The 19,328-nt window shown below is 50.3% G+C and overlaps 1 protein-coding gene across 4 annotated transcripts in view; it reads right to left on the reverse strand.

The window, feature by feature from the left end:
• FLNB (filamin B) overlaps positions 1–19,328 on the reverse strand; it is an 85,281-nt gene that overhangs the window by 44,157 nt on the left and 21,796 nt on the right. For all 4 annotated transcript variants that reach the window (XM_013184157.3, XM_067003076.1, XM_013184158.3 and 1 more), the window contains 3 exons: positions 3,879–4,127; positions 2,843–2,940; positions 1,834–1,981 (listed from right to left, as the gene is read on the reverse strand). In XM_013184157.3, the coding sequence (XP_013039611.3) occupies positions 1,834–1,981; positions 2,843–2,940; positions 3,879–4,127 (495 nt within the window). The remainder of the gene's footprint in view (positions 1–1,833; positions 1,982–2,842; positions 2,941–3,878; positions 4,128–19,328) is intronic.

Consider the following 19,328-nt stretch of genomic DNA (forward strand, 5'->3'; position numbering starts at 1 on the left):
TCCCTCCTCCTGCAGGCACAAAGACAAGGACAGCTTATCCTCGGAAGATGCTTTCAGACAGGACAGCATTAGTCATAGCTGTCCTATGCCTACGTTTAATCTTCTAGATTTCTCTCTCTTCTCAGAGATCTGCTTTGGCTGGTTCACTGAGAACTCATCATGCGTCACTCATGATCTGCACACTACCTCCACAGGCTCACTTCGCAGCAAGCCTGCAGACAGCAGACTCCCTAGGAGTAAATCACAGCAGTGTCCAGGGAGATGTGCTGCACCTAAGATTCACGTTAGGATGTTCTTACTTCAGTACATGAAAAAAACAATAATAAACAATTAAGACTGACCAACTTCACAGTTGACAATTACCTTTTTCTGGAAGCATAAAGAAGTGTTATTTATTTGCTCAAAAGACCCTGCCCCGTTTGGCAGCACTTCTTGCTGTTGGAGTCACCTTTCAGTCCTGACACACGTTACCAGTCAGAACTGTCATTTATATTCAGTGACTCAATTTTGGCAATTAAGTAACTATGGGAAAACATCCGTCTTTCAAGAAGAGCTGCTTATCCATTATATTTTCCATTAGAATGGCTTCAGAGCACAGTATGCAGTAAAGCTGACAGCAAAATTATTTCAATTTTTGAAAGAATGTGAATGTGACTAGAGCCAGACCTAGCAAACTGATGCAGGCTGATCAGTCATTTACGCAGTCTGACAGATGTGTCCATGTGCTGTGGTTTGCTGTGCAAGCCACCACCAAAGGATGTAAACCTAAAGTAGGGAAACTGCTCAACTTCTGACTACAGTAATTGCTTATCAGTGCACAGGTAGCATGCTCATCCACTTGACTAGTTAAATTTCAATAGAAAATCAAGTCAAAAAAACAATCAAGAAAAAACAAAACAAAACTAAGGAAAGTCTCATTCCTTTCCATTCCATTTTTATACACCCAATTCTGAAATACACTAATTCTAAAAATCTTGAAGGACCAGCAGTAGGCTGCAGGTCTGAAACAAGACGGAAGGGAGAACAAAGTGCACTGCATAAATTATGTCTTGCTACGTACTAAGCACATTAAACATAAAAGTCTGTTATTCATTTAGCTGTTACTGTATTCCAACCTAGAGTAGAACCACATCAGAAGTTATGGGAATTTTCTATTTAAAACCTAAGTTAAAAATACGAATGTCTATGCAGATCTACAACTGCATAAACACCGTGGACGAGTCATTCCAATTAGGAAATACAACCTTTACAACAAAAGCTCAGCACTATTTAGCATTTGAAGGGTTACCAACCCACCTGTGTGCATGTGCAATAAAGTATTCACACCTATCAATCAATTCAAATAACTCATTTAGAATTAGCATACCCTAATATGTATTGCCACCTGTCCGGAAAACGGGACTCTCTGCCTCTACAGAGTGCCCACTCAGAGATGCACACAGATGCAAAGAGGTTTTTCTCTTTAAAGGCGTGCTGTTACCAGCAGAAGCATTTGCTGCTCTATCACTGACCACCAGCAGCAAGACAGCCAGCTCGAATTTCCTACCAGGGTTGTTTTAGCCCCCATGTCATGCTACTTCTTCCATCTGTGGACTGCAAGACCAACAGCTTGCAAAACAGGTTCAGAGAGCTCGGGGAATTCACATGTTAGAACTAGGAGTGTCTTTTGGACTATATCCACGTATTTCTGAAACTAGGCACCACACCAAGAGTACACAAGTGAAACTTTGAAGTCTGTTACAGTAGGTCTGGAGTTCAACATAAGCAAAAAACCCCACCCAGCTTTCTGAAGAGTTAAATACTCTGCGCAGCTTAAGCTTACTGAGTCCTTACCTCTGCCATAAGCTCTTGCTTTCTTTGGATTCAGTTTGGGCTTTAAAGGAGCTCCTGGTTTCAGCTTGGCTTTAGGGAATTGTGACAGGTAAGTCATTACAGAGTGCTCATCCACATCAGGGTGGATAATTTCCTCAGGAGTAATAACCTGAAAGACAGTGCAATTAAGTATATGATATCAGTGCTTGGATACCGCATGTCAACACAGAAACAGAGCTACAGCACAAATTCTTGCATTTGAAAACTCCCACACGCTAATGTGCTTTCTTCCATTTATTTCCCTGTGATACACACTACTTCATTTATTATCTCATGGCAAGAAAATCAAGAAGCTCATTATGGTCCCAATGTGATTTGGGAGGCAGGGGGTTTTTGCACGTTCATTATCTAGGGGTTGTCAGGAGACTGTGACAAGCTGAATGGTAGCAAGCCAAGACAGCTGCAGCCATGCTCACCCCAAAAAGCACCACAGGATAACTGAAACTGAGAGAATCAAGAAATCAGAATCCTGCGTGCAATAGCCCTGAAGTGAGACTTGTGACCAGTTTCTTTTCGAGCTCCCAAGGTACAAGCTGCTCCAACAGCTCCAGAGACTTCAGCACTTTTGTCCAGCTTTATCAGCATGAAAACAAACTGGTCTGCAAATATACTGTTCTCTGTTTAGAAGTCATCTTTGCAGATGATTTTGTAGCCCGGTGAGTTTTTCTTCCACAGAATTCAATGCAGCAGAACAGACTCACCCCATGGACTAATAAGGCAAGCATCACCAAACGTGCCCTTTTCCCCCACTCCACCTACATGCTGCAACACTGGCTACCTTCAGCAGAGACACAAAGAAATAAAAACTCACAACTGGAGCACTGAAATATAATGGTGTTTTTCATTAAAATTTGTCCTCTCAGGCACTTTTGCTTAAATGAACTGTAACTTTTTCACCTGTTTTTCCCAATCTCAGTTCAAGCTAGCTGCAAGTACAAAGCTCAGCGCTGCGCCTCCCGCAGTGCCTTACCTGCGGCACACCCAGCCAGTCATCCGCCTGTTGCATGGCCTCGCGCGCGTTGTCGACGGGTTTGCTCGGGTCCCAGGTCTCCCAGTCAGGGCACAGGCCTGCAAATACATTTCAGTCATTACGTGTCATCTGCAGAGAAGCTTCCTTAGCTAAAGAAGCCAGGTATAACCTCTGTAACTACTTGTATTACGCTACCATAAATTTGGACCCTCATAAATGTAACCAAAATGGGGTGAGCAAAGCTGCTCACTGAAATGCTTCTTGGACAACCACCACCATCTCCAGGGGGCTCTTCCAGCAAAGTATTAAAAAGCCGGTTCAAAAAGTCTCCCTCCCATCTTGCCTGTCAGCAGAAGAGATGTGTATCATTTCAGACAGCCACACAATGCATGGCTTTAAATTTAAATCGTGGAAGACACTGCTCTAAATTCAGCACAAATACATCTACGGATCCTTTATGTTCTGGTGGTTCTCCTGTGGCAAATTTCAGCAAGCAAATTTCAGCTGCCTGCCATAGAACCCCTGATAGCATTAGCGAGGCTGTATTACGAGGAAGTGAGGAAACTGCCTTTTTCACACTTCATCACATTGTTCGCCTTAAGCAGCGCAGCCATAACTTGCTAAACACTGAAGCTGCAGGTAGCGTGCAGCTTCTGGCTGCCCCGCTCTCCCTGTGCAGTCTTATTTCAGGAGGACACATGAAGCCTTGAAGTTGAAAGGCTGCTGGCACTTGCTGTGGGAACTTTCTGCCATTTGGGAGCCAGCATTTGTGCCTTCGTCCCGTGCACCCAATACAAAACTTAGAGGCGGCACCTCCAACAAAGCAGTCATGCACTCTGCTTGTATTTCTCTTGGCCAGGTCTTCTACAATGTGCTGCCCAGCAGCTGGCCTCTTCGGACTCGAGTTTTCTCAACAGCCTTGCTGTTGCTCAACAGCCTCCAGCACAGCGCTGAAAAACCTCCTCCTTCATGAGCAGCAGATCAGGCACAAGAAGAGAGAGCAAGAGAACATTGACCATCAGAGCAAAGGACTTACCTGGAGCACAGCTGTCAACAAGAGCCCCCAGTGCTTTGCCATCCTGCCAGTTCTGGTTGAAGTTCGTGATTGGCAAGTAAGGAATTTTGTTCTGAATCCAGCCCAGCAGCCTCTGCTTCGGGGTCTGCTTCTTTGCATCATCATCACCCTCATCCTCCCACACGGGCATAGAAATCGAGTAGTGGAGGATCAGGGTCCATATTAGGCCAAGGATCAACTTCAAGTTTCCATCAACTATGGCTTTACTATCTGGAAGACAAAAGACATGCATCTCATTATTTCCCAGTACGTTCTTAAGTACTGCACTCATGTAATCAAGGAGAGAATCCTGCAGGCCACCACAAGCATGTGCTCAGCAACAACCTCAGTTTGTCCAAGCTCAGCCAAACGAGGGCTGCTCTGCAACGCTACAGGATGGCCTCAGACCAAGTGATCTTTTCGTGCACAGCAAGTTTTCAATACATGCTGTCAATACAAAAAGGTCTTGACTTTCAAAATAAAGTGATTATAGGGAACAGCTACCAAGAACAGTACGCACCAGGGCACTCCCTTTAACCCAATGCTCAGATGAAGCTGTTAATGCTCAGACAGTTTCACAATAGGTCAGTATGTCCCGAGCAGATAGTACCCTAACATCAGACCTTGAATGGCATTTTATCTTTGTGGATAGCTAACATCTCGTTTTGCTCAGGTTTTATTTGCCTTTCTTTTTTTTAATATCAGTTTTGACTAATCTTACAGGATATGATAAGTGTCTGGCACATAGCTGCTCAGAGCTGATTTCACATTCACTCTGAGACACGAGATAGATAGCCAGGAAGTGATTAAGCCCCAGTGGATTTTAATTACCGGCTTGAGGTGAAAGTCTGCCTTGCGCAAGCAGTGCCATCTCCTAGCACCAGCCCCACAGCCGGCCTCGTGTCCCTCCGCCTGCCTCCTCCCGTGTGAAGGGCAAGCTGTTCGGCAGAGCGAGATCGTTCCCTAATCAGTTCAACGGGAACATCTCCTGTACCAGAGCCGAAGGCATAACTACATTTTCCATGGCAGTGACCCCCAGACCTTGCTGGCAGGCTTCACATGGTGCCTGAGCTCTGCGAACTGGAACCACGGGCTGGAGTGTGCCAAGACGTGACCAGCAGTGCCAGAGCATCTCTGTCCCATGGCAGGACCAACCCCCATAATACTGCACTGGAGCACACGGCTGGCCATCGCATCCTCATGCCAGAAATGTCTCTGAGCTTTAATTTGGGATTTATCCTGACATCGGCATTTTTACTAGAGTGGATGCAGCAATGATTTAGTGTATTATACGTAAACTCGTCTCAGAAAGCCAGCCACATTCCCGGGGATGAAAGCCAGCAGGACAGCCACCTCGAGCAGACATGTTACTCGGGATAAAGGATAGCCCGTCTCATGTTTACGGCACATAAATATGTCTCCGCACAGACGTGCCGCAGTCACTGCGGCAGCCGAGCGGCTTCCTCCAGCCCCACCGCCACCTCCGAGGGCAGGACACAGCAGAGGTCCTCGAGCAGGATTAAGAGCCCGTGCACGAGGGCTTCTGCTGCAGCACAGGAACCTCCATCTCACCGGGCTCGGCGGGTGGCTGCCCGAGGGCAGGAAAAGGCCGCAGCAGGAGCGGGACGGCTCTTCCTCCCCAGGGCCGGTGTCATTCCCGCAGCAGTACTTGGGTAGCAAAGTCGGTTTGCTTTTTCAGTCTCCGCACTTCCTGACGCGCATAAGGATCTCATGATGTCATTTTTTCCAAGCCTGCTTGCAGGAGGACTTGTCTGCTTCCATTTGGGGTGGGGAGGAGAGCTGCAGAAGGCAGGCCAGACCCTAGCGGCGCCGCGCAGAGCACCCACGCGCCCTGCCTGCAGGGATGCATCCCGGCTTCCCACCCGCAGCTCATCACCACCATCTCCAACACGCCGCAAAAGGACGTGCTGAGGTTCAAGAAGAAACCAGAGCCCAAAGCAGCGGTGTGACGCTCAGCCCCGCCGGAGCACTCAGTCTCCAGAAGAGCCAGTTCAGCACCACCACGCCTGCAGCCGTCCCCACCAGCTCTACGCGCACGCCACCAGTGTAAAACATCCACAAGTTTGGAGTGGTGAAAAAAAAAATTGTTTCCGATGACACTTAAGCACCAACAATTACGACTCCAGGCACTGCCGCGTACCCCAGCTCGGCCGGTTTTCCAGTGGAATTCCCCCATTCCCTGGTTTGCTTCAAGCCACTTTTCCTGGCGGTACCAGAGTGGAAAATGAATGATACAAAGCGCAGATCTTGCAGCACTGCTTTCCTACCACAAATGCTACTTTTAGCCATACTTATTACTCATACAATCTCCACTGAAGCTTTACAGAGCCTTTCAAACTACGTTTCCTCAATGTCTCCCCTGGAGCTCACGGTACATTTGCAGCAGAGACATCCACCTACTGCGGTCACCGCCTCAGGATTACAACGCTGCTGCAGAGACCCTCCTCACACCTCACCCACCCAGACCACTGCAAGCAGTTTGAGGTAAGCGTTTTTGTGAAAGCGTGATCTGCATGATTTACCTCATTCATGTTATGACGCCTAAGTGAACGTCTGCAAGACCCACTTACACGTACGCCGGTGGAGCCACTGGGAGATGCCTGCCTTGGACTCGAGCCCAGCTGGGAACAGACACCCAGCTTTACTAGTGCCACCTAAGGCAACCAAGGGGGTTGGTGGTTTTTTTGTTTGATTTTTTTTTGCATTAGAATTCAAAATATTTGGCCTGGTACGTGCAAGTACCGCTGACGCTCAGTTGCAGGCTGTGAATGCTGCTACATGACCACTTCCAGAACATCTGCAAGCATCACAGCCAGAGACCTGGTCCACAACCCACAGGCAGCAGAGCAAGCAGAAACCCCCACGTTCACATTTACCAGGAACCTTATCCCCACCTACCCTGTTCAATGCATGTTTAACTCGGAACACTAGAACTGCAACTCGCTTTCCTCCTGTGAAAGATGCGGACGGCAATCCAACCCCAACAGCGCCGCACGCCTCGCGCCGCCTTCCTCCCGCGGCACGGCCTGGCGGCCCGCAGGGACGCAGCGAGGCCGGGCTGCCGGCGCGGCGCTAGGCCCTGCCGACCCGCCGGCTGCTCGGGAAGGCCTGCCAGCGGGACTTAAGCTGTTCTGCAGAACCAACGCCGGCGCTGAACAAGCAAGCACTCACTCTTCTGTTTTAAGAAAGAAAGAAGAAAAAAAAAAAAAAAAGCCTATATATAGCCTGCTACATTAAGTTTTATGTAGGAGTATCCTGCTTCTTAGTCAGCTATTAGGATTTAAGTGGCTGCCCGGTAGGGTAAAGAGGAAAACAGACCGAACCAGAGCTGGTTTGCTTCCCCCATCACACCTCAGAGTCTAGATTGTAATTCTTACCCTTTTATTATCCTATTAACTAAGTGGCAACCAGCCCAAAAAATGGATTATGGAGATTCCATAGGCCTGCAGTACACGCCACCAATTCCAGCCTTGAAAAGGAACCAAGTTTTAACTGCTCAAGCTGATTTATAATTGTTGCTCTATACTAAATATTAATATGATATGTTACACTTGGACTGTTAACATTGCAGTCTTTGCAGCACAAAGACATTACAGTGCCTAGTTCCAAGCCAGCAACGTAACTCATTGGAGCCCAAAACGTGGCCATCCCAAAACAAATGTGTGCCGTTCTTACAGCTTGGGCCACAACAGACCTCAGGACCCAACATACCACATGGAAAAGAGCCAACGCTGCAGAACTTGGTGCTCTGCGTTCAGACCTGCAGCTGCCCCAAGAGAAAGAGCCAAAACTGAAACCTGGCCTTGATCTGAAGCTTGCAAATTCACCTCTTCTAGTAGAGATCTCTGAATTCCACCCAGTTCTGTGCCATTACAAGCAGGATGGTAAGGTAAGAGTTGTCTTAGGGTCTAAATCACCAGATCGCTAAGTAAATCCAGCATCTTTTGCCTTTAACCTCAGCACCGTGGACACACTACAATTTTATTTGAAGCTTCTTCAGAGCTATAAGAATATTAGACTATAATCATTGCTTGACTTCAAGAGCTCGTGCTTCAAGTGAAATTCCTGTGCTCTTATGCATCTTTCAGAACAGCTTCACTCATCCTGCTCAGGCTTTTTCCTAGCCCTGTCTACGTCCTTGATTTCAGTCAGCTTTATACTAGAAGCAGCATAGTTTCTGGAGTTTAAAAAAATAAATGAAAAGATCTTGTCCCATGTGCAGTGCTGGGGGCCCCTCACTCCTCTGCTAAAGAGCTTCCAAGTTGCAACATGGAAAATTCCAAGCAGATTTCTGGGAAAAAGGGGAAAGTCTTCTCCATCAGGGCTGCTGCGTACTGGAACAGGAGCCCAGGCAGGCCATAAGGTCTCCATCCTCTGAGATATTCAAACTCAATGGATGCAGCCTTGAGCAACCTGAACGAGCTGAACCTACAAGTACATGGCTTGGACTATAAAGAAACAGAATATCCCGAGCTGGAAGGGGCCCACAGGTCATATAAGTCCATAAGGAGTCCATGATCCCTGCAGGTCTCTTCAAAACAAAATTATTCTACAATTCAAAAAAAAATCCTATCTTGCAAATAAGTCTTGGAATGGTATCTTTTGCTCATGTGCAAGTCTGCCTTACGTTCAGACAAAGGACAAGTATTACACTCAGCTGTGGCGAGGCTCCTTGAACTCTGCCCTATAGCAGAACTGCAAGTCATTTTCGTTGGACAATTAGTGGAAGCAAGATAAGCTACCGCAGCAGACAGTTTCCTCACTAAACTAAGCTACTAACACAGACTATAATAAGTCTTGTGAAACAAATGAAGGACTGAAAAACCAACTCAGAGTAGTGAATTTAAAATAGTTTCTTAGCTAAGCTGCAGTTGCTAGATCATTCTCAGCAAAGTCATCTCAAGTTTTGCTGTTGGTCTTCACACATGGAAGTTCTGTCACAACCAGGATAAATCTTCACATGCAGGTCCTCTACAAAGCTGTCGCCCTCTCCCATCTTGATGTCAGCTACATTTACAATTTAAGAAAGAAGACAAACCCAAAATGCCTGGTCCTTAACAGAAGACAAAGGCGTGGTTCCAACGACAGCACTTTCTCCGTATGTCCAGACGCGGAAGGAACTTTGTATAGTGCAAAGTTCATCTCGGTTACTTATCATCACTTATGCCCACATCTTAGGAATTTTAAATCCTGCTGTCCTGCAGCTTGTGAGCACTCTCCCACCTCTAATTATTCTCAAATATTATTGAACAGTTATAGCAACTCGGGAGGGGAGAGCAAAAGTTAAGCACTCATTAGGGCTTTATATTCTGCAACAGTTAAAACTGAGCACAGAACCGAGCTTCAAAGCCCTTCTCCACGCTGTGCACGCCGAACAGAAGTATGCAGATGAGATGGAGCTGAGCAAGCTAAGGAAATTCCTTGCTGAAGCATACAGTATGTGTTCACAGGCTTACCGTGGCTGCTAAAGACATTAGCAACAGCCTCTGCAGGGATAATATGTCTGTAAATCAATTACACGGGTTTCTCTGTGCTTTGAGAACATGCTTCAACCATTTCCTTCAATGACCCCTTAAGCCTAGGTGCACCTCTGAGCTCCTCAGGGCTCGGCGCAGAGCTGTCGCCTGGCCGCACGCGCTCGGCTCACCCAGGGGAAGCACAGGCTGTGCTCGTCTCACATAGTTGGCACCACAGCCGCTGAATTCCGGCCAGTTTCTTGGACTCCCAGCTATGACCTGGTAGCCTCTAACGGCAACGCGCTCCAGCCCGACCGCGTCGCGGCTTCTCAGCCGTGTTTGCAGTGTGCTGCGACCCGTGGGAGAGCTCTTCCTCCGCACCCAGCTCACCTGAACGCCGGCAGGTGGTCACCTCCTCGCCTCCAGCTCCGGCTTTGCACCGTGCCAAGAGTGCGCACAGCCACAGCTTTACTAACCAGCCTCAGGGCACCGTCCGCACCTTCAGGAAGTGTAAGTGACACCACGAGCACGTCGGCTCCACCAAGCTTTTCACAAGGGGAATTTTTCGAGGGGGATGGCATTACGCTGGAGGACCAAAACCACTGAGTGTTCATCTGGACACAGGCGGATGGAAAAAGTGTGGGGTTTTTTTTGCAAGAGGAGGGAAATGATTTTCCTCTGTGCCTACCAGGGTATCCAATTATTAAGAAATTTATAAGATTCCTCTATGAAAGGCTCACCTTTGTATTTAGGACATTAAACCCTGCAACCCAGGGGAGGGTTTTTTTTGCTTTGGTTTGTTTTTTTTTACTTTAACTAGATTTGAAACCCTCCAGACCAGCGAGCAATCTTCAGGCAGCTACTGCATCCATGCCCCGGACTTCTCATTCCTGCACGCTGGGCCCTTGGAAGGATCTCTCAGGAGGTGGCACAGGCAACTGGAAAAATAAGGTCAAATTCCACCCCCCCAGCGTAGGCTTGACAAAAGAATCAAACAGGCCTTTAATACAGAAAGGACTAAAGAATCAAACCAGTTGGGCTCACAATGAAATACAGATTAAAACAGCTCTGCCCGACTTAGTGGGCACCTAGAGGCCACTGACTTCTCACATCCGGAAGAGTGAGGTGTAAGCCAGCAGAAGAGGTGAATCGAAGCCAGCAGTGTAACAGCCACAGCCACCAACCCACTTTCTCCAAAAGTAAGTGGAAACCCAATAGGGTTGGGAGGAGAAGTCATGAATTTCAAAGTTGGGAACTGTTGGGGTAGGAGTGGAGGAAAAACAAAAGACTACAGGTGGCTTCTGATCAAATTCCTTCATACTCTCACTACACTAGGGCTTTTGTTGCCTTCAGAGCCATGTACCAAGTTATGGACGCAAGGAAAATGTGTGGAACTGGCCTTCAGGAAGAGCCACATGCAGCAGCTGCTGGCGCACACCTTCCTGACTCCTGCAGTGAGTGCTCCCTGGGGACACCCATATACCGCCAGCTCTTGCAGGAGAAGGCATTGGGGACACCCGGGTTTGGCGGCACTGCCACGGAGCACGAGGACACACCGGCTGTGCTCAGGCCAGGTTGCTCAGGAAAAGCACTTTCAGAGATGTCAGGAGGACTTGGTATAGCCTGCAAGCTGCTGGGATGGACTGACAGAGAGCAAGGAAGCAGAGCAGCAGACTAAGAGCTGCTGTCCATGCCGGCTGTTTAAGGCTCAGCTCCTCGTTGCCAAGCAGGTTTTGGTTTGCAGCAGGAGGACGAGGGATGCAGACACCCAGCCACCAAGCCGTGCACAGGAACACCACACTAACGATCTGAAACCCTTTTCAGGGAAAAACAAAACAAAAAAAAAGTCAGTCTGAACTTATTCACTGCCAGCCAGCCCTGTGGGGCAGCGTGCCAGCCCCAGCCCGTGCCACCACCATGGTGTGACCCCAAGCCCTGGCTCGGCCAGCGAGCCCTGGCACGGCACCGCCGGCACCCCAACGCCGCCGGCTCCTGCAAGCCCCCCGCGGATCGCGACGGGCAGCAGGCCTGCCGCGGCACGCTGCGGGCCGTGACATCACCGCCGAAACCGCCCGGCCGCGGCCCCGCGCGCCTAACAAAGCGCATTCCCCACTGCTGAGCTCATCCCCATGCTCCGCATGTGCCGGCCGGGCCACCGCGGCTCCCACTCGCCTCCGCTGGGGATGTGCCCTGCATCCCTGGCCCAGCCACCCTCGGCTGCAGAGCCCTGCTGCTGGGTGGAGGAAGGAGTGGAAGGTGGCTGCGGAGGCTGGCAGCCCCTGCGAACCACCCCACGCGATGCAGACGGAGGGTTTGGTTCACGAGGCGTGTTGCATCTCCCCACTGGCATGTGGGGAAGGGTGCAGGCAGCAGCCCCCGTCCCCATAGCGGCGAGTGGCCGCAGCGAGCCCGCAGGGGACGAGTGGCCTGGGAAAGGCCATGGAAGGCGTGGGAATGCGCCCACACCGCTGCACGTCCCCATCGGCCGGGAGGGAAGCACCAAAGGCTGGGAGGACAGTCGGCGCAAGGCATCCCAGCGGTGACTAATCATCCAGGAATTCGTGCGAAGGAAAGTCCCCGTGGCTTGGGAGTGAGCTGCTGGGAAGTGGATTGCTGTGAAGCGATGGAGAGGGGGCAAGGAGGAAGGTGTTTTCCTGCCTTCGCCGTATCCTGTTAAGTTAGCCAGGAGAAACGCTCACCTCTGCTGCCGAAACCAAGTGCCGTGGCACAAACCACACGGCCCTCCTCTGGGCGTGGGGCAGGGCGAGGGGAACGACCCTACTGCAGGTCTCTGCTCACCACGGGCCAGCACATTGCTACGGCACAGCGAGCCTCTGCCCTCCGCCACAGTGAGCTCATACATCCAAGTCAGCAACACTGCCACTGGATTCAGGGGAACTAAGTTTCATTTTAAGCGAGACATGAAGATTTTAGACAATTTTGCATTTGACTAAGCTTAGCGAGAAATGCTTGTCTGATAAACTGGAGGACATTACTGCATGCATGCAAACAAAAAACGCCTTCTCACAGCACACCACGGGCTTACACAACCAGAAAACCCAGCCTTGATCAGCAAGGCTGAACTGATAAAAACAGCCACGCAGTTAGATGTCTGCAAGTTTAACAACAAAACTCGGTATTTTCTCTGAAGAAGGAGAGCCCTGTAACCACCTCTGCAGGATTAAGATAGCCCTAAACCACCCTGGTTCGCATCAGGTTGGATCCAAGTTAAAAATCTGACTAGTTTTTGCAAAAACCTCCCAGGGCCATCACAGACCCCAGCAGGCCAGATCCCGATGGCATTAATGCCATCACCTCCACGGAGCTCAGCCCCAGAGCTGTGCACATCCAGTGCAGCAAGCTGTGCTGCATCTGCTTGGGAAAGGCTCTGCTCTCCCAAGAGCCCGACTCTTCCCATCTCCAGCCACACCTGAACTGGTCCCAGTTCACCACCCTGCTCCAGACCTTGGGTACGCTGCCTCTGTCCCCAGCACGGGCACCCCCACCGAGAGCGGCGAGGCCGAACAGGAGCAAGCAGCACGGAGGTTTCCAGACGCCAGGGTGACCTCTGCGCCCCTGAGGAGCGTGTTTACTCACACTGCGGGTAGGCCAGGACAGTTGTAAGAAACAGCACGGAGAGCTGTGCCGAGATAAATGAGCCCATTCAGATAGGGCTGCCTAATGCCTTCTGGGCCACAGACGCCAGGCACGGAGGCTGCAGTGGATGGAGTTCCCGAAGCCAAAACCAACACGTTGGAAATTATCAGAAGTGATTGCTGTTTGGGGAAATCCTTGGCCACAACATACACCGAGATTCAATTTTTCCACCTGAAAAGCGGAATCATTGTATTGTCACGGGACCGTCTGAAGGAAATTCCCATTCATGCAGCCCTGCATGGCTCCACCAATCCCCACTCCGTGCTGCAGCACCAAGGAGCTCAAGATCAGAGCACGCTTTGTGCTCCTGGGCTGGTAACACGTCAAAAAAATATCCTGCCAGGTATTTCAGCTACTGAAAGGATTTGTGGCTTGTCCAAGCCTTGACGTTCTCTGATGCTGAGCACCTCACAGCACAGCTCCAGGTTTTTCTGGAAGCATTTAAGCACAGAAACCCTGTTACAGATGCTCTATAGCTGTCTGCAGCTTAGTGATAAACTTACCCCTGAACTTACCAGCAGGTCAGCTCCCTGTCCTACCACTTCTCCAAGAAGCGGGAGGAAAGGTGATTAATCCCTACAATCACATCCTCGCTACAGAGAGCACCAGTTACTTTGAAAATTACTTTGAAAACCTCTCTCCAACACCTGAGCCATTTTAACAACTCATGTCGGCACTGAGGCAGGTAGGCACTCTCAGCATGGCCACACAGCACCGAAAGCAGCCCTACAGCCACACGCTGCCACCAGCAAACACCCCGTCACCCCATCTCAGCCAAGCGTCAGGCTCAGCAACCACCCGCTGCCACTCGGGGCCACCACGACGGCACAAAGCGCCGGGGCCAGCAGTCGTTGTGCCTCCGAGCACTGCCACAAGTGTGTGCGCCCACCCAGAGGGGTGACGAACCCTCACAGAGCAGGCTGCTCCCTGTGGCCACGTGCCCCTGCCACCCCTCTGCCACCTGCGGGAGCCAACAACCCCGAGCCCCTAGCTCTATTCACACATGGGGGACTCGTTCCAGGGTTTGAGGGTAGTTGTTGGGTTTTGTTTTGTTTTTCAAGTACGCTGCACAGCTGTATTGCTTTTCCATGACCGCTGCGAAAATGTCTTTGTGCTTTTGCATCCAGCTAGATGTTAGCTCCTCACTACCTTTCATAAACAGGTACCTGTGCTCCCCTCCACTGGAAACCATGCCCATCCCATCTTCGGCAGCAATTCCGCACACCTGTACAGCCCAGCAGCACACACACTTCCACCTACATGGAGCACCAAGCACAAGGCTTGCCCCTGCACGGTCAGGATTTCAGACCTGCGTGCTGAACATCCTGCGCAGGACAGCACTGGGTTTACACAGCTTCAGCCAGAAGCTGCCAACACCAGAACAGCCGCCTGGCTCCAGGCCCGGGGAATTCACCCGCCGGTGGCAGCCGCGATCAGACAGACCCCGTGCAAGAGGAGCCCTCAGATGCAGGAGAGCGGTGGTGGATCCACGGAGAGGCACTGTCGCATGGGTGGTCTCCGAGCACCTTAAGAAGGACCGTATGGGATTAATGGCACAGCCTCAGCAGACATCAGCCACAGCTGCACCACACGCGCCCGTGCAGAGCGCGTACCCACGCCTCCCACCCCAGCACCCCGTCCCTGCCTGGTGCTCGCTGCACGGCAAAGCTCTAAGACGACTGCTTCGGACGCTCTCCAGCTCCGTGCACGGGCTCCCACCGCCTGCAGACCCGCTGCTAACCAGCAGCAGCTCTGCCCATCTGACGCAGCCAGCCTAGCCCAACTTTGTCGGGAGCTGCTCACGCGTAATGGGCTCTGGCCGCTAACAGCGTTTCCGAGCCAGGCAGCGCCCAGAGGGACACCTCCTTTCCTCTCCGGAGGCTGGACCTGAAGCCTTCCAGCCAGGCGCTCCGTACAACCCCTCCCAAGCATTGCAAGCTCCCAGCCGTCTGCACAGCCTCCAGGGACAGCACTCTGCCACACACGAGCTGACTGCGCAGGGTGCAGCCAGTTACCCAAATACTCACCAGCTGCAGGACCTAGCCGTTCACCTGCAGTCTCACATTGTCTGCATTTGCAAGCCAATTGTATTTTGCATTCCTAACATAACACAAAAATAAAGGACTGGCTTTAGGGGCAATTTTGCTAGAACCAGAACAGCTGCTCTGCCTGGTTGCCCTCTGTGCCACCTCCTGACTTCGCACCCATCAGTAGCACTGAAGACAAGCTCAACTAGCAATAAGCCTTATGCCCCGAGACAGTCAAAACTCACATCCCACAGCAAGGAGCAGCACCTCAGAGTTTACATATCATTACCATTTCTGCACGTGCACACCGCAGGCCTGCTATTTAAGCCGCAGTCGGTTCCCAGGGATGAAGCCATGCCGTCCCAGCACAGATAACTGCACACAGATCCAGGCAGGCAAGTCCACTCTAGCCTGCACGAGACCCGTCTTTGCTTCTGGGACTCACACATTGGCACCTGTGACCATACCCCTCACAGTTACCCAGCAGACTATCAGGTATTTACAACTTGTTTGTTACCAATTCCTCAGTTTCACCATGAAAAGTGTTTAGTAGCATGCCTCGTTGCTACCCCATCCAGAGGTATTTGTCCTGCTCCCATAAGGGACTGGCGTGCTCCTTGTTGTTTCAGTGCTCAGCCTGAATCCATTTGCTTGCCCAGGCACCACATCAGGAGCCTCAGCTCTTTTTCTCACAGGTAGGGTATGAAATATTCTACAGCTAGTTAAAGCCTATGTTTAAGTAATAAAGTTGGTTAATTAAAATATTTAAGTTTCCTCTGCCTTAGGCATTCATTATTCAACCAATAGGTGCAGCAGCTAGCGTTAGGCAGTTTATTTTTCTCCTTGCAATTAAAAATCTGTTAGGTGTTATGTAGCTTCAGTTATTTATCTCTATCAGAAGAGGCATTTCTTTAGTTTTAAGCACTGAGCTCACAGCTATGCTGCAGTACCACAGCGAAACGTGAAGTACATTTACAGAAGTAGGTTTCTGTGCCACTGACTCCAGGGAAATTCCCTGGCTGAGTCAGGGGCGCCGGGCAGAGCTTTACTCAGCAAACCCCGCACACCTCAGCTGTTCCCAGGGACCGAGCCGGCAACATCTTACTCATGGCTGCCGCTCCTGGCATTGCAGCATCGCCTGCCAAATTGGCGTTTTACCTGTTCGACAGCACCAAAGCATACAGCAGGCCCCAGTGCCGCTGCTGATCACAGCTTTACGTGAGCGCCTTGCAGAAAAGGTCCGTCCTGCAGGAGCTCACCAGGTCAGGCACTTCTGCCGGCTCAGCAACCAGGAGCTCAAGAGCAGCCCAGAGGCAGCATGCAGCAGGCGCAGCTTGGCCTTCAGGACAGCCTCAGGGTGACCCAAGACCCAAGCTCGGGGCTCTGGTGTGCAGGCTGAGCCTGCTTCCATGGCAGAGCAAGACACCCCCAGGACCCTCACGGGGTAGCTCCAAACCTCCACCTTTCAAAAAGCTCTTCCTAGGCAAAATCCTGACTTTTGGAGGCCTATTATTTTTAAGTTCCTATCACCCCCACAGTGCAGTGACAGATCTGGAAGCCCCCAGCTGGTGGTAAGGCATGCCATGCCCCAGCTGTCCCCAGGGGGTGCTCAGCCAGGAGCCAACCACCCTTTGCCCAGGCTGGCAAATGTGACCCTAAGAGAGGACAGCACAACCGTCTTGCCTCATGGCATTATAGATACCACACATATATAGGTGGGAGCAGAGGGAGAAGTATTCTATTAAGTGAAAGTGCCACACGTTTTGGGAGCATGCCATACTTTATGCCACGTGTCGGGAAGAGTCTAGGAATATGCCCAATAACCTTTGTGATATGCTCCTCCTGTGCTGAGGTTCACAGCAAATGAAGATGCCGGGGGCCACAGGGTTAATTCTTTGGGACAAGGTCTCTGCAATATCCTTGCTCAGGAGTCCCATATGCTGCTGTCTCTATAACTGCAGATGTCTGCAAGTCGTTAGCTTGTTCACTAATGCTCACTGAGCAGCCACTAATCATCCGGCTGTGACAGCACCAAGGTCAGGGCTGTGCCGTCCAGCCTTTAAAGTGGCCGTGTGCTGAATGAAAAGCTTAAATTGGTGCTTTTTCACCTCCTATGCACGAGGGGAGAATCTGAACCACTAGAAGACAATCTCAGAATTTTCCAGCTTTTTTTGTGTGTGAAAATAGAAACTTTAACTGGCTAGCTGAGAGCTGTACCTGCTTCTGCACAGCTCCATGGGGCACTAGGGCACATGGCAGCGCATGACCACAGCAATCCTCAACAACCTGATGCTGTAGTTCCTCAAGCAGACATCACCTTCTGCTTTTGGCAGCTGGGCTGAGCTGGCAATCCTTGCTCTTCCTCACTCCTAGGCTAGGTCAGGGAAATACAATCAGTACAGAAGTTGCTTTACCAGCACACTCTGCCAGCTGGGGTCTTGCTGTGGTAGGACTTCCTTGACCACTCACATTTGTTGCAGCCATTCAGTTGTCTACTATGCACACCACATCCTCAGCTAAGAGGATCTAGTTCAGTTCAAACAGCACTAGACACCACAGGGATACGTAGTTACCACAAAGCTCACATTCACACAAACTGCTGGGAGTTTCCACACCCAGCACCATGCTAGCTCTCACTGTACACATTTTTTCTCACATACAGGCTTTGTTTTCAGTCTATGAAGAAAAGAAGATACTTCATTCTTTTGGACATGTCACAGGCATGGCCTCTCAGATGTACAGTTACTCCCAAACACTCATTTTGGTTTTTTTTTTTTTGGGCAGCACATCACTGTGAGTGCAGCACAGACCAGCCAAAGGAGCCCGTTAGGCCTAATAAAGTTTTGGTGGACAGCAAGATGCAGTGCAGGCAATTACCATCACCTAGCCTGAGTCCCCCAAGGAGCAGAAAGACACTTCCCCACCCACCCTAGACTATGAATATTTGAGGAAGATTCACCATGACCTGTTTTGGCCATTCAGTATAGACCTCCAACCTAGCCCAGGCAGTTCGAGCTACTTCTGCACAGGGGGATCCCCACAAGGCAGTTTGTAAGAGGTCCTCACATGGTCAAAGTCAACAGGTCTATGGCTGGTAAGCTCTGTATGGTTATGGTAGCAGTCTGCACATCCACACTGGAAAGGGGAACCATTCATGGGTTGGGAGCATTATGATTTCATGGCTAGAGAAGATCCTACGGTGCCAGTCTAAAAGCTTCCACGCCTTTGTCCTCACATCCAACAGCTGCAGCATCGGGCACCCCCAAGGTTGGGCTGTGGCACTGAAGTTACATTTTTTTCCCCAGCAGTCACCAGCTTGTTTTTTTCTTTATAGCTGTATTTTCACCCCAAGCCTAAAAGAATTACTGAAAGAAATAATCCTCAGAGACAACCAAAGCTGTTTCCATTTGACTTTTAATTAGACCATTGATTTTGTTCAAGCAGTTACATAAGCTATCAGACATTTGCATGCAGCCACACTGTTAATCAACAGCCAGAACAGAGCTGAAACAATGTGATTAGCATCCCAGCCTTCCCACAGTCAGTAAGTTAGGTCTGCTCAGAAACCAACACTTCCCCCACAGAGGAATTTGATAACAAATTATGTCTGCGCAAGTGACAACCACTCACAGAGAACCACTGCAACTAATAGCTGCTGCAGCAAACAGCAGCTCTGCAAAAGCAGCCAGGTGTTGGAGCAGGCTCATCCAAGTCCACTCACAAATTAGTGGACTTAGTCCACTAATTAGTCCACTCACAAATGTTTAGCATTCAACAGCATTCCTGTTCTAGTCCGTGCATCAAAACGTGCTTTCCCGTGTTTGTGGAGCAACTCAGATTGATGCAAAGATCACTCAATTTGGTGTTTTAGAGCAGGCTCAGGGATGCCAGGGCTACAGATTATTTGTGAGAGCAATGAGAAGAGTTACAGGGTCTTGCAAAGAAGGAAACCCCACGGAAATCCACTGTCTAGCTATGAAGTGAGGTAACACTTGGTATCTTGCACAGTCAAGATGACAGTTTGACACCAACATTGTTTAGTAAGCTGCTGTTCCCCATTCTACGGCAGGGATCCGAAGTCAGATTAACCCAAGTTTTGGGTCTTGCACCACAGCAGACAAGGTATGTTTGTCACACTGCCCCTTAACAGGCAGGGAGATGCCCTCGGGCAGATGCAGGCCCAAGGCAGCACCACCATCTCGGGCACTTCTCTCCCACAGCCTGAACCCAGGGACCTCCTTCATGCAGCAGGAGCGAGCGCACGTGCCTTG

This window comes from Anser cygnoides, chromosome 10, assembly GCF_040182565.1.
Source record: "Anser cygnoides isolate HZ-2024a breed goose chromosome 10, Taihu_goose_T2T_genome, whole genome shotgun sequence".
Lineage (NCBI taxonomy): Eukaryota > Metazoa > Chordata > Aves > Anseriformes > Anatidae > Anser > Anser cygnoides.